The 26213-nt window shown below is 49.1% G+C and overlaps 10 protein-coding genes across 10 annotated transcripts; 5 read left to right on the top strand and 5 right to left on the bottom strand.

Annotated features, from left to right (window-relative positions):
* Positions 1–461: 461 nt before the first annotated feature.
* Positions 462–885, bottom strand: N7518_003937 (uncharacterized protein; the record flags this gene model as incomplete). The annotated part of the gene is made up of 3 exons (XM_057184864.1): positions 462–516; positions 588–732; positions 786–885. 3 exons carry the CDS (start codon positions 883–885, stop codon positions 462–464), a joined length of 300 nt encoding a protein of 99 aa, XP_057041634.1.
* Positions 886–1477: 592 nt separating this feature from the next.
* On the top strand, positions 1478–4948 carry N7518_003936 (putative importin 11; the record flags this gene model as incomplete). The annotated part of the gene is made up of 7 exons (XM_057184863.1): positions 1478–1642; positions 1704–1804; positions 1856–1993; positions 2041–3056; positions 3112–3584; positions 3635–3823; positions 3872–4948. 7 exons carry the CDS (start codon positions 1478–1480, stop codon positions 4946–4948), a joined length of 3159 nt encoding a protein of 1052 aa, XP_057041633.1.
* Positions 4949–5698: 750 nt separating this feature from the next.
* exg1 (glucan 1,3-beta-glucosidase) lies at positions 5699–7064 on the bottom strand (the record flags this gene model as incomplete). Its single annotated transcript, XM_057184862.1, has 3 exons — positions 5699–6489; positions 6541–6920; positions 6982–7064. 3 exons carry the CDS (start codon positions 7062–7064, stop codon positions 5699–5701), a joined length of 1254 nt encoding a protein of 417 aa, XP_057041632.1.
* Positions 7065–8422: 1358 nt separating this feature from the next.
* N7518_003934 (carbon-nitrogen hydrolase family protein) lies at positions 8423–9665 on the bottom strand (the record flags this gene model as incomplete). Its single annotated transcript, XM_057184861.1, has 4 exons — positions 8423–8644; positions 8699–8911; positions 8975–9465; positions 9518–9665. The coding sequence occupies 4 exons, from the start codon at positions 9663–9665 to the stop codon at positions 8423–8425; spliced, it is 1074 nt and encodes a 357-aa protein (XP_057041631.1).
* A 2245-nt stretch (positions 9666–11910) lies between these two features.
* On the bottom strand, positions 11911–12174 carry N7518_003933 (uncharacterized protein; the record flags this gene model as incomplete). The annotated part of the gene is made up of 1 exon (XM_057184860.1): positions 11911–12174. One exon carries the CDS (start codon positions 12172–12174, stop codon positions 11911–11913), a length of 264 nt encoding a protein of 87 aa, XP_057041630.1.
* A 162-nt stretch (positions 12175–12336) lies between these two features.
* N7518_003932 (putative hydrolase) lies at positions 12337–14565 on the top strand (the record flags this gene model as incomplete). Its single annotated transcript, XM_057184859.1, has 7 exons — positions 12337–12664; positions 12717–12933; positions 12983–13167; positions 13217–13623; positions 13682–13897; positions 13945–14085; positions 14140–14565. The coding sequence occupies 7 exons, from the start codon at positions 12337–12339 to the stop codon at positions 14563–14565; spliced, it is 1920 nt and encodes a 639-aa protein (XP_057041629.1).
* Positions 14566–16440: 1875 nt separating this feature from the next.
* N7518_003931 (protoglobin family protein) lies at positions 16441–17482 on the top strand (the record flags this gene model as incomplete). The annotated part of the gene is made up of 3 exons (XM_057184858.1): positions 16441–16561; positions 16617–16890; positions 16984–17482. The coding sequence occupies 3 exons, from the start codon at positions 16441–16443 to the stop codon at positions 17480–17482; spliced, it is 894 nt and encodes a 297-aa protein (XP_057041628.1).
* Positions 17483–17997: 515 nt separating this feature from the next.
* N7518_003930 (aldehyde dehydrogenase) lies at positions 17998–19629 on the top strand (the record flags this gene model as incomplete). The annotated part of the gene is made up of 4 exons (XM_057184857.1): positions 17998–18452; positions 18519–18912; positions 18963–19405; positions 19485–19629. 4 exons carry the CDS (start codon positions 17998–18000, stop codon positions 19627–19629), a joined length of 1437 nt encoding a protein of 478 aa, XP_057041627.1.
* Positions 19630–21681: 2052 nt separating this feature from the next.
* N7518_003929 (GPI anchored serine-threonine rich protein) lies at positions 21682–22476 on the top strand (the record flags this gene model as incomplete). Its single annotated transcript, XM_057184856.1, has 1 exon — positions 21682–22476. The coding sequence occupies one exon, from the start codon at positions 21682–21684 to the stop codon at positions 22474–22476; it is 795 nt and encodes a 264-aa protein (XP_057041626.1).
* Positions 22477–23678: 1202 nt separating this feature from the next.
* Positions 23679–26042, bottom strand: N7518_003928 (Zn(II)2Cys6 transcription factor; the record flags this gene model as incomplete). Its single annotated transcript, XM_057184855.1, has 3 exons — positions 23679–23743; positions 23800–25906; positions 25962–26042. 3 exons carry the CDS (start codon positions 26040–26042, stop codon positions 23679–23681), a joined length of 2253 nt encoding a protein of 750 aa, XP_057041625.1.
* Positions 26043–26213: the final 171 nt, after the last annotated feature.

Raw genomic sequence — 26213 nt, 5'->3', positions numbered from 1 at the left:
AGGAAACCCACATGAACCTTCGGAGTTGTGTACACACCGTGGACTATACGGATATAGGGCTACTGATTTCCATGGATATTTACTCCGTACTTGGGGTATACCTTGGGACTGCCTACAATTTCTCACCTGAGTGGTCGGGTAGCACAAGTGAAGCCAACACTTGAGTTTGAAAGGCCAGAAAATGATCGGAATGAACATTATCTACGATTCTACAAATCTCAACAAAATCGCAAAACGGGGCTGGCGATGTCGAAATTGGTATCCATTGTCCCAGCCGGGAAGGCAACATTGGTGAGGTTCACTACTACGCCTAGCCTGGTCGGGTATAAGTCGAGGCTTGAACACATTAAATGAATGAAAGGAATCCATTATAGTACAGGTCATCAGGTATCATTTGTAGTATGCATTTTTACTGGGCAATTCAGCGACGGTTCATATCCCTAGGCACCACGGTTCTTGGCCTAGATATTGTCTTCCGGGCCGCCAGGGCCCTCGAACTGACCAGCCTTAGCGAGTCTGGAAGGCACGTTATGTTAGCAATGGGAACGATTAATAGCGCAAAGAGAAGCGGTCGGTATATGGCTTACCTGTTGCGGTCATCACGAACGCCGCCCTCATCCTCTGGAATCACGCGGTGGTCGCTACCAGACGCAGCTGAGCCAGGGCCGTACTTCACACTCGTGGGCTGGGGGAATCGCCGCTCGACCATCTCGTCAACACCCGACTCGGCAGCTTGAATGGTTATTAGATAAATGAGACCGATTAAGACCAGTTTGTCCACATACTTGAGTCACTCTTCTTGCCGCTGCCCTGCTTGGCCTGGTACGAATTAAGGTCCCTCTCAGCGTTGAGGGATACATGCTTCAATTCTTCGGTGGTAGGCATGATCTTTGCAGGTTTTATATGTGGTGATGTATGTGTAGATAACTTGATGGATGTTGTGTTGAGATGAACTTTGAACTGAATTGCGCTTTATATATATATCACTCTAGATCATCCACATCATACCTACTTCACTTCAGGTTAGGAATTGTAGTTGCATCATGCTACATCATAGGTATGTCACGAGGGGACGAATCCAGGAACAGTATGTGAATCAGAGATTTTTACTCGAGAACAATCTTGGAAGTTGCCGGTAGCTTGATAATCCGACCAAACTGGTTTGAGGCTACACCTCATAGTCTCCACCGAGGCCCTAGCAGGAGTTCTGAATCAGGACAAACGCTAGGGTCCAGCCCTAGGGTTCAGCGGGACCGGAATATGGATTTCCCGGAGGCGGGGAGTTTACGCTGGAGCTCCGAAGAGACATGTCAGTCCGTTGATCAATTGACATATTCGGAACTCTCGCAGAGTTCATTTTCATGAACGTCCAGTGGTTCAGGGCACGTCAATGAACCTTTGATTTGGTGCATGCGTTAGTATAACTGTCTTTAGGCTTTACAAGTCTTCTTTCACGCGATCAGCACCGTTATTCGCCATGGCCTTCGCCGTCGAAGTACAGGGTGAGACCAACCCACTCACCCCCCAAAATGTGCTCAATGCGCTAGTACATGCGGCAAGCTCGTCTCAGCAGCAAGTTCAGACGGGCACCGAGCAGCTCCAATACTGGGAGAAACAGGGCATGTACTACTCTTTTTTACAGGTATTAGTTGACAGTCTTGTTTGTTGCTGCTTCACTAAATAACACCTTCGATAATATATAGAATGCCTTTCTTGACTACTCCCTACCAAATGAAATTCGCTATCTCGCCATCATCCAACTGAAGAACGGCATTGATAAATACTGGCGCAAGACAGCACCGAAGTATGTTATGGGAATATCGCCAAGATGAGGTCGTGCTAACATTTACAAAAGTGCAATCAAACCGGAAGAAAAGGAACGCATTAAGAACCGGGCTCTTGAGGCAGGAATCGTTGAGCCTGCACCGCTACTGGCTCTCCATAACTCGCTGATGATTGCCAAAATCATGCGCTTTGAGTTTCCTCATGACTGGTAAGGCAATATGCAGCTGTATGTTTGCTCATTCTAATTGCAACTAGGCCCGATGCCATTCTGTTCATCGTTTCCTCGCTCCGATCCTCCGTCGAACCTGGGGCAAACCCGCTCCAACTTCCCCGAACTCTCCTCATGTTGCTACAAATAATCAAGGAATTATCTACGGCACGAATTCAACGAACGCGACATAATCTTCAGTCTGTATCGCCTGAGATATTCCAGTTACTGGGAGGCATCTATGTTGATAAAGTCAACCAATGGGGGACGATACTAGACCAGGGTGGTGCCAGCGAAGGGGAGTTGCTGGAGACGCTCGAATTGAGTTTGGTGTCTCTCAAGGTCTTAAGACGCCTGATAATTGCTGGCTTTGAACATCCGAGTCGCAGCCAAGAAGTACAGGGCTTCTGGGAGCTCACCCATTCGCACTTTAGTAAATTCCATTCTCTCGTGGATGGGTCTACCAATCTACCTGAGCCAATTCATCGCGCTATCGAGAAACATTTGCTGCAGATGTCGAAGTTGCATGTTGAAATGGCAAAGACACACCCCGCATCTTTCGCGTTGCTGCCAGATAGTATCTCGCTTGTCAAGTCGTATTGGTCATTAGTCGTCAAACTCGGCGAGAAGTATGACAGCCTTGGTGCTGGGGGCGAAAATGAAGGAAAATCCTTACCTGAGAAGACCGGCCTCCGGGCTTTGCTCTTGATCCGTGCATGCGCAAAAATGGCATTCAACCCTGCGAATACGTTCAAATACCAGACACCGGAAGACAAGGAGGAGCGAAAACAATCTGTCCAGCTCGTCAAAACGCAACTCTTCACCGAAGAATTCGTGATCAATGTCATGGAGCTACTAGTCACTCAGTTCTTCAGGTTCCGCAAGATCGATTTCCAAGAGTGGGAAGAAGAACCGGAGGACTGGGAGAAGCGAGAGGAAGAGAACGCCGACGCTTGGGAGTTCTCAATCCGTTCATGCTCGGAAAAACTTTTCCTTGATCTTGTGATTCACTTCAAGGATTTACTGATTCCACGTCTGCTGACTGTATTCTATACTTTCGCGAGTAAGTTATCGATGAGCTATATAAAGTGTGCGTGACTCTAACATTTATACTCCAGGCACCGACAACCACAATGTGCTGTTGAAAGACTCGCTGTATTCTGCCGTCGGCTTGGCTGCGGCCAGTCTGGAACATCACCTGGACTTCAACGCATTCTTGGAGCAGACCATGATTGTTGAAGTCCAGTCTCAGGAACCAGAGTACAAGCTTCTGAGGAGAAGAATCGCGCTCGTTCTTGGCCAATGGGTCCCGGTTAAGGCAGGCGACCTGAACATGAATGCAATTTACCAGATCTTCCAGCATTTGCTCGGCAAGCATGATCCTTTGAACGACCTGGTCGTCCGCATTACTGCCGGCCGGCAACTCCGGAGTGTACTTGACTCATATGAGTTTTCACCCGAAGCATTCATGTCGTTTGCGCCTACCATCTTGGAGAGTCTCATGTCTCTCGTTCAAGAAGTCGAATCCTCGGATACTAAGATGGGGCTTTTGGAGACGGTCCGTATGGTGGTGGTCAAGATGGAAGATCATGTAAGTTGTTGCCTTATTTTCGTTGGCGACTGCATAACTAACAACATTAGATCACTCCCTTCTCCGATCGAATCATCTCTTTACTCCCACCATTGTGGGAAAGCTCTGGTGATGAACATTTGATGAAACAAGCTATCTTGACTTTGCTGTCATCTTTGATCCAATCGCTAGGACAGGAGTCTGTGAGGTATCACTCTCTCATTCTTCCACTGATCCAAAGCTCAGTAGAACCTGGCTCGGTAAGTCCCGTGTGAATCATGCTACTCAGCTTAACCTAACCATTCAAGGAAACTATTGTTTACCTTCTAGATGAAGCACTGGATCTCTGGCATGCCATAATTCAGGCTACGCCATCTCCTGCCTCACCGGAGATCATATCACTCCTTCCGTCTTTGTTCCCCATTCTCGAAGCAGCAACCGATAGCACTCCGCAGGCCATTCATATCCTTGAATCTTATGTGTTCCTCGCGCCGCAGGAGATCCTCAGTGACCGTTTCCGCTTCCAACTCCTGGTGATCCTTGAATCACTGCTCAAATCCACAACCAAGCAACGTCTCGGGGTGATACCTCGCCTTGTTGATTTGTTGCTTCGTGGCGCTGAGACTGTCGACGGCGGTAGCGAAGCAACCTACCGCGTTATTTCCCAATCCCTTCTGGAGAGCTCATTCCTTGCCTCCCTGCTAGAAGGCCTTTACTCTGCCCACGAAGCGAGTCAGACGTCTGGCCCAAATAGAAAATCCTCGCCTGTGGTCGGTGTCGTCGAGAGCGATTACTACTCTGTGCTAGCGCGCCTTGCGTTGGCCAGCCCTACCATTCTAGCCTCATCGGTCGCCGCCGCGACCAACTCATCCGAAGAACAATCTCTGACCTGGATCATGACCGAATGGTTTTTACACTACGATAACATTGGCAGTATCAACCAAAAGAAACTTCACGTACTTGCCCTCACCCAACTTCTGGCCCTACAAGGAGCGCCGCTCGACCCGTCTTTACCCCCGCCGCCCCCTGCCTACATCCTCTCTTTCCTGCAATCATATTTAAGTGTATGGACAGATCTTATTACCGAGTTAGCCGACGGAAGTACCGACCCAAATGCTGATTACTTGGTATGCTGGAATGCACCAGCCGGGTCTGCAACGGCGATGCCAGAAACCACGCAAGAGGTCGAATCGCCTGAGATCATTCGTCGCCGTGACTGGCAGTCCGGGGATGCAATCCACCGCTTCATGATTCGGGACTTTGTGCGCCATCGTCTGCAAGAGGTTATTGCTGGCTGTGGTGGGGCGCAGCGGTTCCAAGACGAATGGCTAGTCAACGTTGACACTGACGTTGTTGCGGCGTTTGGAGCACTTGGACTGCTCTGAGGTAGGAAGAAGACCCCTTGCTCATTTTGATATCATTGGGACTTTGCATTGCCTCCGTTTCATTGTATATGCTTCTTACACCCTCATATTGTTATGTTTGCATGACCACCAGGTCCATACCTATTCGAATTTTAGCATTCCCAGAATCCCAGCCATATATCCGAATCCATCAGATATCCTTTCGAAGCTTATTGGACTCGCTAGAAAATAGATCTTTCGTGGGACCTTAATTCTTATACATTGCGAATAAATGAACCTTGGAATTGTTGTGATTCATTTTATTTCTCGCTAGGCAAGAGAGCGCAAAAAAAGAAAAGAAAGCCTACTAAAACACAGCCTTCTCCAGGAAAGGGGAGGTAGGTACCGTGTAAGTGGTACCCACCGAGGCCATTTTGAGATAAAGTTAAGGTTGCCCCGGTAGTCTCCATGTGTACCTTCCCAGGTTGGGAGTTTACTAAATACTAGTAGGGAAGATGGCTATCCTCCAGCAAGAAGACCTTAAGAGAGTAGAATAATATCCGTTGAATTATCAGTTTCACAACCTAACCAGCGAGCCTTAAAAATCAAGCACACGATAAAACCGCGAGGAACCAACTCGCTTATACGCAAGCCCAGCAGACAATTAAAAGAATACGAATCAGGTCTGGACAAAGTTGGACAAAAGAAAACAAAAACACGGCAAAATCAGTAGCATGCTCCATGCGACATTGGAAAAACAAGAGGAGAATCAAGGCACATACCAGCTAGCGCTCAGCACTGGCCGGGGAATTCACGGCTAGTAACAGGGTTGGGGAAGACACCGCCAGCGATTTGCGCTTGCATGTCCCACTCGGGAGCACCTTCGGTCTTCCAGGTCCAGTAGAGCCAGCCAGTACCCTTCTCATAAGCATCAAGTTGACCTTCGATGAAGCGACGAATGTTGCTTCGGTCATCCTCGGACAGAGCATCCACGGATCCAGTAGACTTGCCCTCACAGCTGCCGATATACTGACTACCGGATAATGTACCATCGTAGCGGGCACCGACACCCTTTCCGTTCAGGTATTTGGCACAGTCGGTCATGGCACCGGTCCACTCACCAACAACAGCCCACTTATCAGAGGTCACAACGTGGTCTTTGGCAAAGCTGCAGACGTTGCTAACGTGTGTTTGGGTATCCATGGCGAGAAGACCGCTGTCAAACACTTCGTAGTGGTGGGTGTCCATCATCACATACCAGACACCGGTAGACTCGCTCATGAAGCCGTTCCATGATTCAGTGGGCACGAAACCATCATGCAGGACAATTGTGGTGTCCTGGCTTGCCTTTCGGATAAGGCCCCATGAATCGTAGTAGTACTGTCTCAGACCATCTTGGCTCACTCCACCTGGGATGCTAGGCTCGTTCAAAGCCTCGATCGCAGTCACGACGTCTCCATCGCCTTCGTAGCGTTTGGCGAGAGCCTCCAGGGCATCTTTGGTATCGTTAACAGTATTACCCTGTTGCCATTTAATAGCACCGCGCTTTCCACTGTTGTCAAAGCCATTTTGAGAGCCAGGGGCTGTATTGTTGGTTAGTGGTTGCTATGTAATGTATAGGTGCTGACACGTACCTCCATGCAAGTCAAGAATGACTTTGAGACCGGCGGCGCGAGCCCAGCCGATGGCCTGGTCGAGATACTCTAGCTGACCATCGACATAATGGTCACCATCCAAGCGCTTCAGGGCCCAGTATCCCACGGGGATTCTGACGTGGTTCATTCCTGCGCTGGCGATTTGGTTCAAGTCATCGGCGGTAATGAAAGTGCTCCAGTGTTTGGTCAGAACAGAGCGACATTCGTTCGCACCCAAAGTCTCACAAAGAGACCACTCATCGACAGCAGCATCACCAGCCGCGTCAAAAAGAGATGGGGTGATCCAGGGCTCTGTTACCAGCCAGCCACCGAGGTTGACACCCCGGACCTTGTCACCACGGTAGTTGAAGTTTAGGCTACTATACACCAAGGTCTGTTAGTATTGTAGAACTGTAGTTCTGATAGAGAGATACCACTCACACTGTGGGCGTAGCCTGAGCCAAGGCTACCAATAAAGACAGTCCGAGCACGGACGCCTGGGAGAACTTGGACATGGACGGCATGTTGATAACCCTAACTTGGTAAGAAGTCAGGAGGCTGGTGTTGAGCAATGAGGAATGAGGAATGAAGAATGAAGATTCAGGAATGAATATATTTGAGATGAATGGCTGGAGAACAGCTGTTATAAGTGACTTGATGTAGCCGGATGCAGGGAAACAAAGGTTACTGGGCGAGAACGGAAGTCCCCACGGGGAATGATGGAGATTGAAGTAAAAGTAACGTACCTGTATAGACTATTCTTCGGGGTCTGAATCAAGAGGAAGGTGGAGTGTCCGAAAACAGAGACAAAGGGCTTGTTCTCTTGACGAGGGTAACAATGAGTAGTTGGATAATGTGGGGATGAAGGCTGTGAAAATGTCTGTCACCTCGTCACCTCGTCACTATGTGTTTTATTGGCAACTGCGACCCAAAATAGTATCCGGGGAAGCTATACTTCATTGCCCTATATCAACTTAGAAAATCAGGCTTCCCTTGCGATTTCCCCCTTTATTTTTATCGGTACTTCTAATATAGACACACATAATGGTCTACATGTTCAACTATTAAAAGAATTAAATTCTGCTTGCAGCAAAATCTCACATTCCGTGATGATCGACACGTGGCAGCTCCGACAACTTTTACGGAATGTCATTGCTTGACAGCTTCTAGACGTCGAGCTTGAGCTTAAAATTATTTACTCTACGTAGTGTTAGTGTAAGAGTGAACTTAGTCATTCTTGGGTTCTACAGATCAAACTGTGCTGTTTAATAAGGGTAATAGGGGTATTTTTGGGACTAAGTACGCACATCGCTGTGATAAGGTTTTTATTCACTCTAAAGCCCTCCAAAGAAATCTTAGAATTATTCAAAAACCATTACACTATGAAATACGCTGGGAACATGGAGTGGTGGGTATAGTCAAGCCAAAATGGTCGACTGTCGTCCTCGGTACTTCTGTTTCCGGCGACAAGTCCATTATATCTGAGACATTGTACCCCAGACAATTTCATTGTTACACTCTCCGGGCCATTGTCTGTTCGCCGGCCCGTCAACAAATCGGGTAGAGTATGGGTCTGCACATGGTTGCAACTTGACCTTGTAGGTGTTGGACTTTGAATCTGTGACCTTGAGGCATAAGAAAGAATGCACAAGAATGTGAAGAATGTTGAGAGAACGGAATGTCCACACATTTCACGGGTCTGGGCCCTCGAGGTCTGAACCAAGTCACTGCAGTTCGGCTCAACCTCTTTTAGGTGACAGAGCAAAAGGAAGTCACAATCAAACTATGGATAAAAGGTAAAAGAGTGAATAAGTTGGTATTTCTACAATACACATATCTGCTAGAGTCCGGCAAATAGATCTACATACTCTCAAATTGAGACTCAGTTCTCGGTCTCAGGCTCAGGAGCCGATGAATCCAAAGGAAGAGAAAGTCCGACGCGGTCAATAGTCCGGGTGTAAATGACACCGCCATTGGCTTTGTCCTCGCGCACGACCAAGTCCTTGCGGTTGGTGTCGACAAGAAGACGGATCAAGTCCGGGCGCATGTAGTGGCCACCGAAATCGGCCAAAGCCTTGCTCAGATGGATCTCGTCGAGGTCAATCTGTTTGATCAATTAGTTTGACATTCTGATAGAACAAAAATATAATCCACTTACGTCAACGAAAAGAAGTCCTTGGAAGTCTTTGGCGGGATGGGGAACGAGGTTCTGTCCATCGGGACCGAAGATACGGCCATTTCCGTTGTAGATCTCGGGGTCCTCAAGCTCTTTTCCAGGAGGTGTGTTGACCTTGATTCCCTCGGCGGTAATTGTCTGCCACGGGGCAAGAGTGAATGTACCGGTCTCGGCCGCGTAAGCAGGGGTAACAAGCTGAGCAGTCTTGTCAGTAATCAGATCAAGTCGTTGCAAAAAATAAAGAAGGGGGAAATGTACATCTGCGTTTGCTTCGGCAATGTTGGTGTAAGGGTCAGGGTACTTGAGGGTCTCCTTTCCGGGGTACAGAGGCCAAGCAGCGATGTGCACCTGCTCACCGAGCGAGGCAGCGTACGCCTTGAGGAAGGGGTTCATGTTCTCCCAGCAATTCAGGTGTCCAATGCGGCCGAGCTCGGTGTCCATCACCGACTCGGTAGTGTCGCCAGTGCCGTCTCCAAAAACAAGGCGCTCGACGTGGGTGGCCCTGATCTTGCGACGGTGGTTGATGACATCTCCAGCTGGGCTAATCATGACCTGAGTCGTGTACAAGCTGGCGAGATCAAGCTCCGAGTATCCAAGAGACACCCAAATCTTGTTGGCCTTGGCGGCCTCGCGGATGCGGCGCATCTCCTCCGAGTTGGAGGCGAGACTGTTCTCGCGGTACTTCTTCAGCAAGGGCAGGCTCTCCTGGTAGGTCACCTTCCAAGCCCAGTAGGGGTAGCCGGGAATCCCTATTCATCTTGTCAGTACATTGCATCCGGTACTTGGGACTGTGATACTAACACAGCTCGGGGAAAGCAATCAGCTTGCAGCCAGCCTTTCCTGCTTCATCGATCCAGTGGATTGTCCGGCGGACGGATTCCTGAAGGTCGAACCAGCCAGGCTCAGCATTGACTGCTGCGGCCTTGTACTTCTTGAGAACGGGAACCATGTTGAGATGCTTGTTGTACTTTGACGAGTGTTTGCTTTGAAGACTGAAGACTGTTGTGTAGAATGGAAATCCTTATCTCAAGCCTGGGGAGAACCTCAATTTATAACACTTCCAGCGGCCTCATACGTTGGCTTGAAATGATAGCCTACATCCCCAAACCCCGAAGTACAAGAGGAGTAACATCATGAGATTCGGAAGCTCTTGGACTCGGGGAGTAATTCAATAATGGTCGCCATGTTCGGCAGTAAAGTGCAACTCGGGAAGTCAACACGGGGTTTGCTTCAATGCAGTGTCACGAGAGAAGATAGTCCCGGAAGTTCGATAATCCGCATTCAAGCAAGTACATACCTACATATGATAAGCCCGGGGTCTGTTAGGGCTAAACTTGATACAGATCACGCCATGATAGATAGGTGGACCTAATCATTGTAGAGCTTCGGTGATCTGCCTAATCCCGGGTCATATAGAGCGTTCCCGGATTGTTCCACCCAAATCCCGATATCAATTCAATCCCGATAGAGATGAGCGGTCACCATGCTGACGAGAAGATGGGGATTGTATCGTTCGATCATGAATGTTCCCTTAGATTTCGGAGAACTCCCAATGTGATTAGACTAGATAGTATTTACCAAATGCCGCTCGCCGCTCGCGAACTCCTAGATACAGGCAAATCCCTTAGCTAGATACTTTTGGATCTACGCCGTTATCTTCTGGCTCTTTGGTACACGATATCTCGACCACTGAACTATCTTCTCCTTAATGGGCCAGATGCATATGGTCACAAATCAAGCATCTACAACTCCTAACGGATCTTGGCTTTGTCTTACCACGTCCCGTTACACCACACATATCATACAACACGCTGAAAGGAACGCAGAATAAATATCTTCATATCATGTTATTGCTTTTGAATGTTATCAAATATAACGCGTTATTAGGTCCCGGAATGGAAATTCCCACTAAGTTTATTTATAGCCACGATGGGAAGCTTGGCACGAGGTAAATCTTCAGTCGACAGCTATAGTTTAACCATTTCGCCTGCCTCAAAGCGCAAATCAACCACAGGCTTTTCTGACCATCTTTAGCAATCGGATTGTCCATCTGTACAATATTGCCGGCTGTAACCGAGCCCGTTGCACAGCAACACTGCCATCTATCATTTTCTTTTTCGCAGAAGAAATCCACTGCCGACGTTACTTTCTAGTACAATATACAATATACAAGTGATCTGCCACATGTACGTATTCCGAATCAAGGCTGGCATAACCGACACTAGCCTACGATGAGGTTTTCTTGCTAGCGTCAGCCGCTAGAAGTGAATCCTTAGCCAGTCAGGAAAGGTCATAGATCGGTTAGAGATAAGAACCCTCCACCGGGGTTTTCCCAAATCAAGAACAAAGTATTCGTTTGTTTAAAAGCTGGTTATGTATTTTTCTATCACACCACAATTCCCATCATCCAAGTTCGGAATATATGATTGGAACATCGACTCAACTCACCATAAGCCCCGCTCGTAGAACGTGGGGAAGAACGAAGCCAAAAACTAGCCAACGCCTTGGGCTTGAGCGGACAGCAACGGACAAAACAACCCGCCAATAGGGAAGAGAGGATCGTCGCGCCAAGCCAGACTCTGAGGGACAGGGCGGCCATTCGGATTCTTAAATTGAAAGCTGATACAACCTCAAACTACCACGTCGTCGGAGTCTGCGGGGTAGGGCAATGCTAGTCTAGTGTGAAAAGCGAGTGAATGGTAAGTATATCGAAATTAGATCGTGGCCAGACCATTTTGTCAAATATATATCCCGCTCAGGGTGGGGACGTTGGTGTGCCATGCAATCCGGACGCAAGGGATTGGCCAGGAAACATGATCCTTGCTGAACTAGCAATGCAAGATCAAATCATTCCATGTAAACATGACTTCATTCTTAGATTTGGCTTGGATATGCAGATACGCTGCATATCTCCGCTAACAGATGAGACAGCAAGCAATATTACTTCCCTTGCACGGGAAATGCATGTCTGGGGTAAAGCCAGATCGGCTGTCGCCCGTGTGTTGCGATCGGCGTTAATATTCTCGCAGTATTGGGCAGAGCAGTCGGCTCAGACCGAACATTCTGTCGCGTGACTCGTGTTTTTACTGGCGCAAAATGCTCCGTGGAATACGGAATACCTCTTCCTGCTGTTCTTTGTCGCTCCTGGAACTGCTGGCAGACTGTTATTATTATTGCACGTCGGCAATTTCCACCTATCTCGAGAACCCAGCGTGCCCGTAGCAGGCAAGATTCAGCTCACCCCTTGTGATGATGGGTAGTTTGATTACTATTCGCGCATCGACCGTCGGCTCTTGGCTGCTGTCCTTGGCTCCTGCGCTGTTAGTAACGCCAAGCGGTGGGTGATGCTCCCTGTGTTCGGACAACAGCCAGCGGCCGACATACTTCCGGTCCTCAGTGAATCTTGTGTACTTCCTGCGGGGTTGGCCCTTGTGGGTGCATCTCTGCCAAGTGGCCATGTTGTATGCAGGGACTCACCGTGCCATGAGTCTGTTGGTCCCGCGTAAGCAGGGTCCGATGTATTTAAATCCAGATCATGCCCAAAATGTGATATCTTCCGAAGACCTTTGGAACTGTCACTGTGTGTGCATACTGCCAAGATCTGAGTGTCTCCAGTCAACATGCATTTGGCTCAGAGTTTTCTCTTGTCGTGTCTAGTGGCAACTGGTCTAGCTCTCCCTAGTACCGAGCACCAGGAAAACAAGGCGCGCAGTGCGGGTTACTCTCTTAAGGAGCCTCCCTTGACAACGCCATGGACTGACAAAGTCGGAACGAACCCATGGCCCGAATATCCGCGACCGTTGCTGCAGCGTGCTGAATGGAAGAATCTCAACGGGGTGTGGAAGTACCAAAATGCCGAAGGCCTCGATGCTGTTCAGCAGCCCCCTTTTGGGCAGGAACTTGCGCAGGATGTTTTGATTCCATCGTGTCTTGAGAGTGGATTGTCCGGTAGGTCCTCTCCTGCTTATTGCGTTAGCATCGGGAATTGATAAATTCGCAGGGATTCAAAGCGATTGGGCTCTGTACTCTTGGTTCTCGACATCCTTCGAAGTATCTCCTTCTTGGAAGGGTGAACAGGTACTGCTCAATTTTGGAGCCGTAGACTACGAAGCCACTGTCTTTGTCAATGGTGAAAAGGCAGGCTTCCACCGTGGCGGATACTTCCGCTTCGCGGTAGACGTGACAAAGTATCTGAAGTTTGATCAGCAGAATGAGCTGTGAGTATCCCAGGATCCTAAACAGTCTGCATATCTGATTTAAATACAGACTTGTTTTCGTACATGATCCTACCGACGATGGTGATTATGTTATCCCCATCGGAAAGCAGACCCTGAGACCTAGTCACATCTTTTATACCCCGTGCAGTGGGATATGGCAAACCGTTTGGCTGGAGGCTGCCCCATCCAACCACATCACCCAACTCGATCTTGATGCAAACATGGATGGCCAAGGTAAGTCTCTGTGATTTTGTTGAAATGCTGCTTGATTCTGATTGTGTAGTAAATATCACTGTACACAGCTCTGCTAAGGAGAAATCCGCCCAGGCCGAAGTCACTGTCCATCAAGATGGCAAGACTGTTGCAACCCACAAAGGCCCCACCAACGAGCCATTCCAATTCACCGTATCTTCGCCCAAACTCTGGTCTCCGGATTCCCCAAACCTGTACAACGTGACTGTCAAACTTGGCGACGATCAAGTGGAGAGCTATACAGGCTTCCGTACAGTTTCCAGGGGCATGGTTGACGGGATTGAGCGACCCCTGCTCAATGGAGAATTCATTTTCATGTTCGGTACCCTGGATCAAGGCTATTGGCCCGATGGTTTATACACGCCCCCCAGCAAAGAGGCGATGGTGTACGACTTGGAAATGTTGAAGAACTTGGGATTCAATATGGTGCGCAAGCATGTGAGTGTCGCCGCGTTGCATATCCCATGGTTTCTCATGCTCACACCGTGCAATGTAGATCAAAGTCGAGACCGATTTGTTCTATCAAGCCTGCGACGAGCTCGGTCTGCTTGTAATCCAGGACATGCCTTCCCTGCGCCCGTCGCAGTTCAAGAGGGACGCAAATGGAAACTCAGTTACTATCCTACCGGACGAGAAGCAGCAGGCTGAGTTCACTCGCCAGTTGGACCTGTTGGTTAACCAATTGAAGAGCTTCCCTAGTATTGTAACTTGGGTAAGTCTGATGTGAAACCGAAAGACCAGACGTTAACCACTATCTAGGTCATCTACAACGAAGCTTGGGGCCAGATCACAGAATACTACCCCGAGTTTGAGCTGACCGAGCGGGTTAGACAGCTGGACCCCACTCGGCTTGTGGACTCGACTACGGGCTGGGACGACCACGGCGCTGGAGACTTTAGTGTATGTGCCCCTGTGGCCCAGGCTCCAGCCACGTGGCTCACTAACATCTCGTAGGACAATCACCATTACGCAAACCCACAATGTGGCACCCCCTTTTATTCCACACCCTCGAGCCCCTACGATCCCACCCGGATTGGATTCCAGGGTGAATTTGGCGGCATCGGGAGTAATGTATCCATGGAGCATCTCTGGAACAACCAAGCCGCCATCAATACGATTGACCAAACGTATGAGATTGACACCAGCATCGAGGCATGGAATTATCGTAGCCACCTTCTCCTGACCGAGCTCGAGGATCAGATCCGCCTGTACGCATGCAGTGGGGGGGTCTGGACCCAGACGACCGATGTCGAGGGCGAGGTCAACGGGCTGCTTACCTATGACCGTCGCGTGGCCAGAGTCGAGGTGAAGCAGTGGCAGGCGGATATTAAGGCTCTGTATGATGCCGCGGCTGCACGGGCCACGACGACCGGCAATTAGTGGACAGAAGACGCCACCCGAGGTTATCTGGAAGCGATGAGTCTCCGGAGTATGGAGTCTTGTATATAATCTTTTATGGGCTCATTGCCTCGAAATGGAATCCCCCGTGTTATTGAAAATGCCCGTGGATGAGCCGCGATCAGCACTTTTCTTGACGCCCCCGTTTCACAATTTTCACGATTTGTCATTAGGAATATTGTGACTGGCCGGTTATTTTCGACAGCCCCTGGGCCGCTGTCGCTGTCACATTTCCCCAGAAATCCCAAACCCATGGAATAAAGCCGTTAAACTAAACGGTTCCAGGGGGACATTCGAGAACCAGTCCTGTTCTAGACCTAACTGGGTAATCAAGTCGGCAAAAGCGATCGTCTACCGCGGCTGTTTTTCGAAACATCCGGATCGAGAAAACAAGGAAACCCTTTCTCCGTTTGATCTATTCGGAGAATTAAAGGAATCCAAGCTCGCAGGGCAAGGGCCTCAATTTTGGGCCGTGAAAAATTTTCGCCCTAATGTGCTCAGTTCGAAGAGATTTCACTCCGGACTATTGATCATGCCATATCCACATCCGATCTATCCTTTCCCGATCTACGGAGAATCCCATCAGGCCATGTCATCACACGATGCGAGCTCGCGTGTACAAAGTAGATTTCATTACGGGTAGAGGGTCCACGTCGGTTGACATGCAGGCGTTTCCTGATTTTTTCGACGCTATTGCTTTATTAGTCCCGATTCCACCCTATTACAGTCTGTACTTTGTACTTGTTGAGGTCGCAATCCTTCGGACCCACCACACATCCACTGGTTCGGCAATCTCTAACTAGCATATTACACTTATTAAGGGGCGCTGTGAAGTGCCGAGCCAATTGTATTGTGATAGTTACAATCTGGGGACTGCAGTTGATGCAACGCTTGATTTTCAAGGCAATCAACGGACGATCGATGCATGTCTACCACGTATTTATATGTACCTAACGGCCTGAGACAACACGAATGGCATCACCAGGTCCGCAACCCCGTCGGACCCGAACGGAACCCACTTCATCACGGGTCCTAAGAGAAACCGTTTAGCCCGTAGCGGAGTTCCGGAGCCAGTGAACAAGAGTCAGATTCAAATGCCGATTCATCCATTTAATCTCATTAATTCGCTTTGCACGGGCAATGGTTCGCGACAGTTGAACATGGGTGACTTTAGTGTTTTATCCCCGGCATGCCAAAAACGCCATCTGGTATACTAGCATCTGACAGTTTCCTCACCAGCTGGTTAGAGTTGAGCCTACAGTATTCTCGACATTCCTAGTCGCTTGTTTCAGGTTGCCGAGTCTGATAGCACAGCACCCATGGATCTTGCCGTTCTTGGCTGTGCTGTTTTGCTTTTTTCGCTTTTTCGCTTTTTCGTCTAGTTCGGAGATTGCAGGAATCAGCCCACACATTCCTACAAATAGATGATTACTCCACTTTAGAGAGTCACTAAGTAATCTCGCCCTATGGGCTGATTCGATCAGCACTTTACTTGGGTCTTCAAACGAAGTTTTTAGGGAAAAAGCTCGCCTGAGATCGGGTAATGTCGCTTTTCTGGGTAAGAGTCATGATCGTCCCCTTCCAGGATTCCTTCGAGCGGAGCCCAACAGGATGTGTTTTATAGTTTAGTGGCTTTCAATTTAATCGTGTTGCATCCAATATAGGAGAACGGTGAACAGAGTAATCTTGAACGGAGATCGCGCATCTCGATGGTATAAATACTCGATCCGCCAGCTTACCACGAGGTGCTCCAGTTTTATCTTCTCTTTCATACTCTCGATCTACCTTTCCAACCGTTTTCCCCACCCGGACAAAGAAGACCCCAGCTGTTCGCAACATAATAAAGTGTCAGAAGCCATGGATTTCAGATCGGGATCGGGATCGGCTGGTGCGCCAATGCATATCGACCGGAAACTGCTCTATACAAGCTTGGAAGAGCGAATAAAGTACCTCCATAGCTTCCTCGACTTCAACTCTAGTAAGCTTTTACCAGACCAATCCCAAGAATCAGCCACTAACGTCATACCCCCCAGGCGATATCGAAGCACTGCTCACTGGCAACAAATACATCAAACAATTGATCCCGGCAGTCGTCAACCTGGTATATAAAAAGATTCTCCAATATGACATCACATCCCGCGCCTTCCACACACGGACAACAGTCGACGAGACCGAACCCGAGGAGGGCTACCTCCAGGAAGACACACCGAAAATCCAGCGCCGCAAGCTGTTCCTGCGCTGGTACTTGACGCGTCTATGCCAGGACCCGACAACAATGGAATTCTGGCGGTACTTGAACAAAGTTGGGTAAGTTCAAGAAAAAAACCCCTACCTTCCGTTCCCAGATCCCCGTCCCCGGGGTGAGATTATCGTGCAACGCTAACCTGATGTGTAACACAGCATGATGCACAGCGGACAAGTACGCAGAACACCTCTCAACATCGAGTACATTCACCTCGGCGTATGCCTGGGCTACATCCAAGATATCTGGATCGAAGCCATGCTGTCCCACCCACACCTGTCGCTGCGACGCAAGATCGCGCTCGTGCGCGCCGTCAACAAGATCCTCTGGATCCAGAACGATCTCTTCGCCCGGTATCACTCGAGCGACGGTGAAGAGTTTGCCGACGAGATGTCCATGTTCAACTATACCGAGGATCAGGAGGGATATCTCGGCGAAAAGCGCATTCTCGGCAGCAGCTCCGGTAGCTCGACCGAGGATGACCGGTCCAGTATTTCTAGCGGTGTGGCGCCCTCTATAGATGGTGTGGCGCCTTCCATACACAGTGTGGCGCCGTCCATACAAAGCGCGTCCACTGCGCCCAAGGGATCGGCGTGTCCCTTCGCGGAGATGGCCAAAAGCAGCAATTCGACCGAGACGAAGATTTGGGCCAATTGAGGGCACGGCTTGTATTATTTGTGCAGGTCACAATTCGCATCTTTCAGGCGCATGGGGATATGGGATCATGGTGATAGGGCTGGACTCGGGAAGAATGTGTTTTTGGATATACCTTTTGATCATAGACATTGAATAATTAAAAAAAGCCATGTCGTTCATCTCACCTCATCTCACTGCATCTCTGCTTTGTCATCTTTTTCTCACCCCCGCAACTCCGAGATCGCCATGTTCAAGGCTTTGGGGATTTATATCACCGGAGATAACTTTTTCAACCGTTGAATAGTTAGCTCGCTGAGCCCACCCGGACGTGACATAATCGATCTACGTTTCAATAAAACCGTGACCTATCAGAGTCTTACCCTCTTCGTGTCCCCACCACCCCCCGCCACTCTATATGGTTAAGATCAGAGCTCCTGGAAAGTCAGCTCAGCCCCTCTATTCGAATAGACTCGTCCTTTTCTGTATTAAAGAGATATCCCCCCGTATATTCCTTCTTCAACTCCTCAACACGTACAATGGCGCAATCCAACAAGGCGGTGACCCCGCTTATCATCAATAATGAGTCCATTGAGACCAATATCAAATTCGAGGTCCACGCCCCGGCCACTGGCGAGCTGAGTGGCTATTGCTACGGCGTGTCGGTCGAAAATGCCAATCGCGCAGTCAACAGTGCCCAAGCCGCCTTTCTCTCATGGAGAAAGACCAAGCCAGCCGAGCGCCGCGACATCCTGTTGAAGGCCGCCGACATCATGGTCTCACGCAAAGAGGAATTGATCGAGTACCAGCGCGAGGAGACCGGTGCCAGCCGGCCTTTCTCAGAGATCACTTTCAATATGGGTTTGCACTTCATCAAGGATTTCGCGGGCCGGATATCCACGATCGAGGGTATCGTGCCGAATGTCATCGGGGAGGACATGGGAGTCATCGTATACAAGGAGCCGTACGGAGTGATTCTGTCAATTGCGCCATGGTAAGCTTCCGATCTCTGGCATACTGCGCTTTATCAGCTGGCTTTAACTCAACTTAATTGATGTAGGAATGCTCCTTACATCCTGGGTACGCGCGCCATTGCACTCCCTCTTGCGGCTGGAAACACCGTCGTCCTCAAGGGCTCGGAGCTCTCACCCAAGTGTTTCTGGGCTCTGGGCGACATCTTCCGCCAGGCTGGTCTTCCCGCCGGATGTCTGAATGTCATCTTCCACCAGCCCTCCGATGCCCCGGCCGTCACCAACGCGCTCATCGCCCACCAGGCTGTGCGCAAGGTGAACTTCACCGGTAGCACAGGAGTCGGGTCGATTATCGCTTCTCTCGCGGGCAAACACATTAAGCCTGTGCTTCTCGAGCTCGGCGGTAAGGCGTCCGCGATTGTTTTGGACGATGCGAACTTGGACAGGGCTGCCATGAACTGTGCCCTTGGATCCTTCATGCACGTACGTAATGTTCATTCGAGACTATGATATCACACTGACACAATACACAGTCCGGTCAGGTCTGCATGGCGACCGAGCGGATTGTCGTGCAGCGCTCGATCGCAGATGCGTTCCGACAGAAACTTGCAGAGACGACTGAGAAGTTGTTCGGCAAGGACGCGCCCGCGCTAATCCTGGTCAACGCTGCAGCCGTCGCCAAGAACAAGAAGCTTGTGGTGGACGCCGTGTCTCAGGGAGCTAAGCTGCTCTATGGCGACGCCAATGCAAGCGAATACATTAACACAGGTATGCGGCCGATCGTCGTCGACGACGTCACCAAGGAGATGGACTTGTACGCGACCGAGTCGTTCGGTCCGACCGTGTCGCTCATGGTGGTGGACACCGAGGACGAAGCGATCGAGCTGGCCAATGACACCGAATACGGCCTGACTGCGGCTCTGTACACCAACAACCTGTTCCGCGGATTACGGGTGGCTAAGCAAATTGACTCTGGGTGGGTTTTTGAGTTCCGAATACAGATCACATCCACGGGTGGAGATTGAATTGAGGCTAACTTTGGTCTTTTTTTTTAGAGCCGTTCATATCAATTCTATGACTGTCCACGACGAGGCTGTCCTTCCCCACGGAGGATGGAAGAGCAGCGGCTTTGGTCGCTTCGGAGGAATTGCTGGATTCGACGAATTCCTCCAGACTAAGACTGTCACTTGGGAAGAGTAGAGGTAGACTCATAGGTGCATAGCAGACCTGTTCGATTCGGCCCCATTTTAGGTCCGCTTGGTCCCCGGTGAGATTGGGCCGCCACGGGCGAAGGTTTCCCTGGTTGTTTTGACAGGGCTTGGTCGGGGCTTGTTTGGAGCCAAGTTGGGGTTTAGTTGGCTTGGATCCGAACCTTGTCAATGCAGCCAATGACGAGCACTTCACGTCGCCTAGAGGTGCTAGTTGTACAGAAGGGGTCCGGGTACCCGGGGTTGAATGACTCGATGTGTGATTTATGTTGCATCGGGCGTGCAGCATACGAAGTAGTATATGACTAGTCTATGGGATGTTTTGGTATTTTGGTATTTTTTTTCTCTTCGTTTTTTATTTTTGGCTCCCACTTTTGCCATGAGGCTGAACGTCATGTGATTCACATTTCCCCCTCAGACAAAAGCTAAAAATTCCTGTCTCGTAATAAGCGACGGGCTGAGCCTATGAATAGACCTAATGTGGTGGGATTCCAGCCTGAGACCCGGTTAAGAAACATTCAAACCTCGATAGTTGCGGCTTGGCACAAGTCCCACCCTAAATTCAGGCACAGGAACGTAGCAAATCACCGCGAATTGCTAGGTGAGACAAACCCAGTCTTTATTCGTATTTTGATTTTTCATTTTTACATGTCTTAGTAGGAAATGAAGGATTACAATATGTAAACAACATAGGATACTATGTATCACTCTATACAAGCTGGTCAACTTCGACCCCTGAATATCAAGTTGATCCTTCCCATAGACATCACAACCCTAATAATGAACTGGTGTGATCGGCGATTGTATGTATGTTGTAGTTTTTGATATGGCACGGGCCTATCGGTGTGGAGTTATGTTGCGATTGACGTGATAATCGTGAATATCAGTGAACATCAGTGAATATCAGAATCTTACCCTGCAGGTTCAGTTTGAAATCTTGTTTCCCCCGTAGAAAGGACACATGGTACCTGCAAGGCACAGCGCCCTGTGCGGCTGTATGGTACAATACCCGTACGACGCTGTCATTGGGCCTAGGCTTGAGGGCGCAATCTCGTAATCTTGCAATCTCCGAAGATTTAGCGATTCCTCTTTTCCTAAACACGGTGGAAATGAGGATCATGAATGCCTTGCAATTTGAGAAGTATATGCATTTGATTGCTTATAGTACAAACATATCTACAATAGCTACATATATATATAAGATGTTCTGAAGGGCTATGGCTACCGTGGGTTATCGTCGGATCATCTTCGAAGGTTTTGGTCGCCAAGGGTTCCACGGGTTGGTATTGGCAGAACCTTGGAACCTTGAAAGCTTTAAAAAGATAAACAAATATGTCAACAGAGACTCCCCTTACCCTGTCTTTGTCTCGTATACCTTCATTCCTATTTCATTAATACTTGTAAATGCTTGTGAATACTTTCTAATGCTTTTTAATACTTCTCCCTTAGACCCAGTTTAGTGGTACTTTTAATCTTCCCTACCGGAACATTATCTACATTAAGGGTCGGCCGTTATTAGGGATAAAATTAACTTTTGGGGGACCCACCAATTAGAAACGGTACCTGGTTCTGATCATTACTTGACCCGTCACGTACAGCATGATATTATACATAATTGTTCTAATAACATCTGAGCCACAGCCGGCCCGCATGCCCCACGAGGATAAGATGGTGCATAATTGGGCACGAGACTGCAAATGATACAACAGAATGACGGTATAGCGTCAGTGTGATAGGTATTTACAATACAAGTCCAGCCACACAAAGTAAAATGTAGCCGAAATGGGATGCAATATGGTTGGTCTGCGCGTTCTTTTGGTTTTGGGGGCTTTTAATGTCGGCCCCACTTTTGCATGCACCTCCAAACTAGAAATGTACAAAGTAGTTCATCTCCCCTCCTTCTCGCTTTCTTTCTTCCTCTTCTCTCCATTCCACTCACAATCATTTTTTTCGTTCTTCAACGAAATCATTTTTTTCGTTCTTCAACGATAGTCATTCTTTTAACCTCACCCCAGTCACTCTTTGTCAATCTCGACACTATATCATGCGTTTCACCATCGCCACCGCTTTCTCTGCCTTCGTGGCTCTGGCTGCTGCCTACACTGCTCCTGATTACAACCAGCAGCCCAGCGGCAATGCCATCATCTACCCTAGTCTGAATGAGATCGTGCCCGAGGGCAAGGCCTACACCATCAAGTGGACTCCCACCACTGTTGGCCCTATCTCCCTCATTCTTCTGCGCGGTCCCTCCACCAACGTCCTCCCCCTCGAGACTCTTGCCGAGTCCATCCCCAACAGCGGCGAGTTCAGCTGGACTCCTAGCGCTGACCTGGAGGCCGACGTCACCCACTACGGTCTGCTCCTCGTTGTTGAGGGTACCGGCCAGTACCAGTACTCCACCCAGTTCGGTATCTCCGCCGCTGTTGTCTCCAGCTCCAGCGCCAGCGTTGCCTCCACCACTAGCTCCGTCGCTAGCTCCACCCTCGAGACCACTGAGACCACCGCTTCCGCCTCCACCCCGGTTGCTGCGTCCACCGTTATCGAGAGCACCGAGATCACCACCACTATCTGCCCCGAGACTGAGACTACTGCCGCTGCCACCACCGCTGCCACCACTGTTGCTACTACTTTCGCCACTACTCCCGCCCCCAAGGTCACCCCCACTGGTGTTTCCCCCGTCAAGCCCCCCACCAGCACCCCCTTGACCTCCATCCGTCTCACCACCAGCGCTGTCCCCACCGCTTCTCCTTCGGCCACCCCTGTCTTCAACAGCGCTGGCCGCAACGCCATCAGCTTCGGTGCCGTCATGGCCGGTGTCATCGCCGCTTTTGCCCTCTAAGCGCATTCCTAGAATGGACTTGCGTGCCGATGGCATTTTCTTTCTTTCTACTACAAGCGTTGAAATAGCATTTTGTTATTCTCATGAGGCTTAGTTAATTGATATCTTGATATGGGTTTTCTGGATTTTGTCTTCCGGCTGAGTTTCCGTATCTCATACCATGTTTTTCTTGTGTGCTATTTTTTTTCGCATCTTTCTCAGCTATGGTTGCGTAATGTGAAGTTCATGCCCTTATGTTTCTTCCTCTTTGTAGTCTACTTGTCCACATGTGGATCCTAAGCATAGGTCGAGTTTTACTCGTATAGACTTGTAGGTATCTAGAACAGTCTGCCTAGAAAGGAGGTAGTGTGGCCGATAGACATGGTAGATGTGTAGATCTCTCATTGCCAAGAAGTTTCTAAGGTAATTTTATGGAGACACGGAATCAGGTAGAATAGGGGCAAGGAGAGGTCTGGCAAACATTGCCTGAGCAATAGGAGTGGCCTCGTCTTTACAGTACCACACATATAGCAAAAGCCTAATGCGGAAAACGGATTGCACTTAAAAGATGTGATACGTAGAAGACAAGCAACATCACAACAAAGAAAAAGTATATAGTTCCAAGATTAGTTATAGAAGGTAAATCTGAAATACATTTGTTACACTACATGATGTTTAATACAACCATTTTGGGCTCTCTTCGTAGTGCAAGTATGCACCCTGCCACTTTACTTCAACTTATGTCTAGGAGAAAAGAGGGATGTATAAAATTCAATTCTGTTTCTTGGGTGACATTGGACAGTTATAGAAACCAAACACTATCACGCCATGTGCTCAGTGCTACTGTCCTCAGACTATTTGATAGTGTAGCTTCTCTTTGATTTGGCGATAAAAGAGATTCTAGGGACTGTATTTAGCATAAAACTCCCTTCAAGATATCTATAGAAACCATCCCCTTATTCTCCCTTGACCACCAATTCCAAGAACTGTACTTCCTCAGCATTGTAACAGCCAAGTCTCTCTAACCCTCTAAAGCCAAAGCAACTAATATGGACCAAGAAAGCCTTTTCTCCTGGCTTGTTTTCACATCCTTCTCCCTCTACTCATGGCCTTTTTGAACCATTTGCTCACGCCCATACTAGCCCTGCTAGCCCTCACAACCGTCAATTCTGTAGACCAGCTATTATATCAACTCCGCCTGTTCATACAATTCTGATTCTCTGTTATGGCACCGTACGGCCCCAATTCCAAGCACTACTCTGATCATCAGATATCAGATTGAACATGCCTATCAACGCGTTAGTTAGAATCCCTGCTCACTGATCGCACCTCGGCTCCACTCACGCTCACCAAAGGCAGCGAATGTATCGTCAAGTTGTTCGAAGATATTGGCAGACGGGTATTCAGGCGGTTTGACGGATGCTTGGGCTATTCGGTCGTTTACCCTACTATGGTCGTGTATTGCCTGGGGCAGTGCGTGGATTGTCGACGTTGAAGAATGATCGAGGGAGACATCTCGTGAGGATAGTGAATGACTCCTTGTATGGTCTATACGCGGCTGCGCATTCAGAATGGAACCCCTCTCAGATATACGCCTGGGAATAATTGTTTCCACCCCGCGTCTCAAGGCGCTGGACATCTCTCGATCGACAGTTACTTTCAGCAACTCTGTCAGAAGCTGTACGGTCTGCTTGGCAATGCGATTGCGGGGCCCGAAAGCTGAGCTAGCATGGATAATACGTATGATTCCAGCCTTGGCCTCGTGTGCAGCTGAAGTAAAAGGTTGACTAGTTGGCAGGATGCAAAGGATGACTCCTGCAGTAAATTGCTGTAGGGAGGCGAAGGATTCGGCGAAATGATGCTTGAAACGGAGGACCGGAATGTGAGATATTCGTAGTGCAGCTGCAGTGGCCACCCGGAACGACTCGTGGATTGCGTCTACCACCAAGCGCGAGCAAGAACTAGTGATTTTCTGCTCAAGTAAAGGTCGATGGGCTTGTATCAGAGCTCCATCGTATGTTAGTTGGAGTATTGCCGCCTGCAAGATGATCGTTTCTGCTTGATATTTAGTGCGTTGCGGTAACATTTCGATTTGCCGTTGGAACTGCTCTAGGCGATTGTCGCAGCTCCAAAACTCGAAATCAAACAGCCGAGGAACCCTTTTCCTCCAGGAAACTAATTGTTCCTCTGAGTCTTGTGCAGCTTCCACAAGTGCCAGAAGGTCCTCTTCTATTGTCTCTTTTCTCAATTGAAGACGACGAAACCGTGAAAGTATGTCTCGAATGATGTTGTAGATCTCATATTTCATAGCGAAAAATCCAGCTGTCGTTTTTGGCATCCCATCGCCAAATATCCATTCATTTTTCAGCAGAAGTGGATCAATGGCTAGGTCGTCCATTTCTCTGGGCGAATGCAAAGCGACAAGCTCAGTGTCGATAGAACAAGGTCTCCCATATATGACAGACGCAAACGTGTCGCTGGAAATAGCATGGTTCCAACAACGAGAGCGAATTTCATCCACAACTGGACTTTCATATTGGACTGATTTCGTATAAAGATGAAGGGCATAGGCAGACCTCACACCCATACCAGAGACAGTCCAAGCAAGACTCGGCGATCTATGGTAAATATAATAGGAGGAAACCAGGAGGCAAACCTGGACAGCTTCGATTCGACAATCGATTGAGATATCAAGTAGATTCCGTTGTATCTCATTGTTCAAATAGTGCATCAACTTCTCCCCGTCAACGGAGTATTCTCGCAACAATTCATGCCCAGGCCATCTATCATCTGGTAAGACCGAATGCAGCCCGATCATAGCCACTGCCAGGACAAGCATGGTAGTACTGAGATCTTGGCGTCTCCAAACAGTCTGGGAAGTTATCCTGCGTGCAGTCTGCCGGAACGAGGGCTCGTGAAGCAGCAAGATAAACCATTGCATACGGTCGAAATAGACGTCAACCAAGGCTAATATCACGGCCTCCGGGGGAAGCTCTACCTCTGTCGGATGATGCCATAATGAGTTGTCCAACGTAGGAGCTTCCGTATCATCAGGGATAGGGATCGATGCACCGGTCAGAGTCCGGCCAGCCTCTTCCTCGTTGAAGACTTGTCTGGCGAAGTCAATCGCGAAACCATTAGCACCAGACTGCAGCTCTTCCGGAGAGCCTTCCGGATAGGAGGCATTAGCACCGGGAGGCAGCTCTTTCGGAGGGTGTTCCGGATAGGAAGTTGAGCTCTCTGGGGCAGAAGCTGTTTCAGCTACTCCAGCACCATGGATCGAGTTAGAATCTTTCGGTGGCGCTGGTGCGATTGCTCTGTGTACTCCAGAATTCATATGTCGACGTCTGCCCCTTGGATTTTGTCCGCGGGTCCGTCTCGCTCTGCGCTGGGTTGTCTCGCATTTATCCCCGGCGCGAGTACAGAGCACACAAGGATGTGCGCCGTCACACTATGCGAACACTGTCAGAACCATAGTTAATCAGGGGTGTTATGAAGGGATCTACCTTGAGTTTCTGGCTGAGACATCTGTCACATTCTCGCGATGTACGGGGTGGCTTTTGCACCACACTAGTCTTTTGCTCCATGAATATAGCAAGTTGGTGCTTTAGCCAATTCAAAACGGGTGTCACCGGGCTCACAACCGGGTCCCCGCAATTTCGGGATACCCCCCTTTGGATAACATTCGTACCCCCTGCCTGAGAATTTAGGCGTACCTTCCTAATTGGGTATAGATCATGCACACCGCCTTCTGGCTT

The sequence above is a fragment of the Penicillium psychrosexuale genome, assembly GCF_028828465.1.
Source record: "Penicillium psychrosexuale strain IBT 29551 chromosome Unknown utg000003l, whole genome shotgun sequence".
NCBI classification, from domain to species: domain Eukaryota; kingdom Fungi; phylum Ascomycota; class Eurotiomycetes; order Eurotiales; family Aspergillaceae; genus Penicillium; species Penicillium psychrosexuale.
This window is presented reverse-complemented; position numbering and strand designations above follow the sequence as displayed.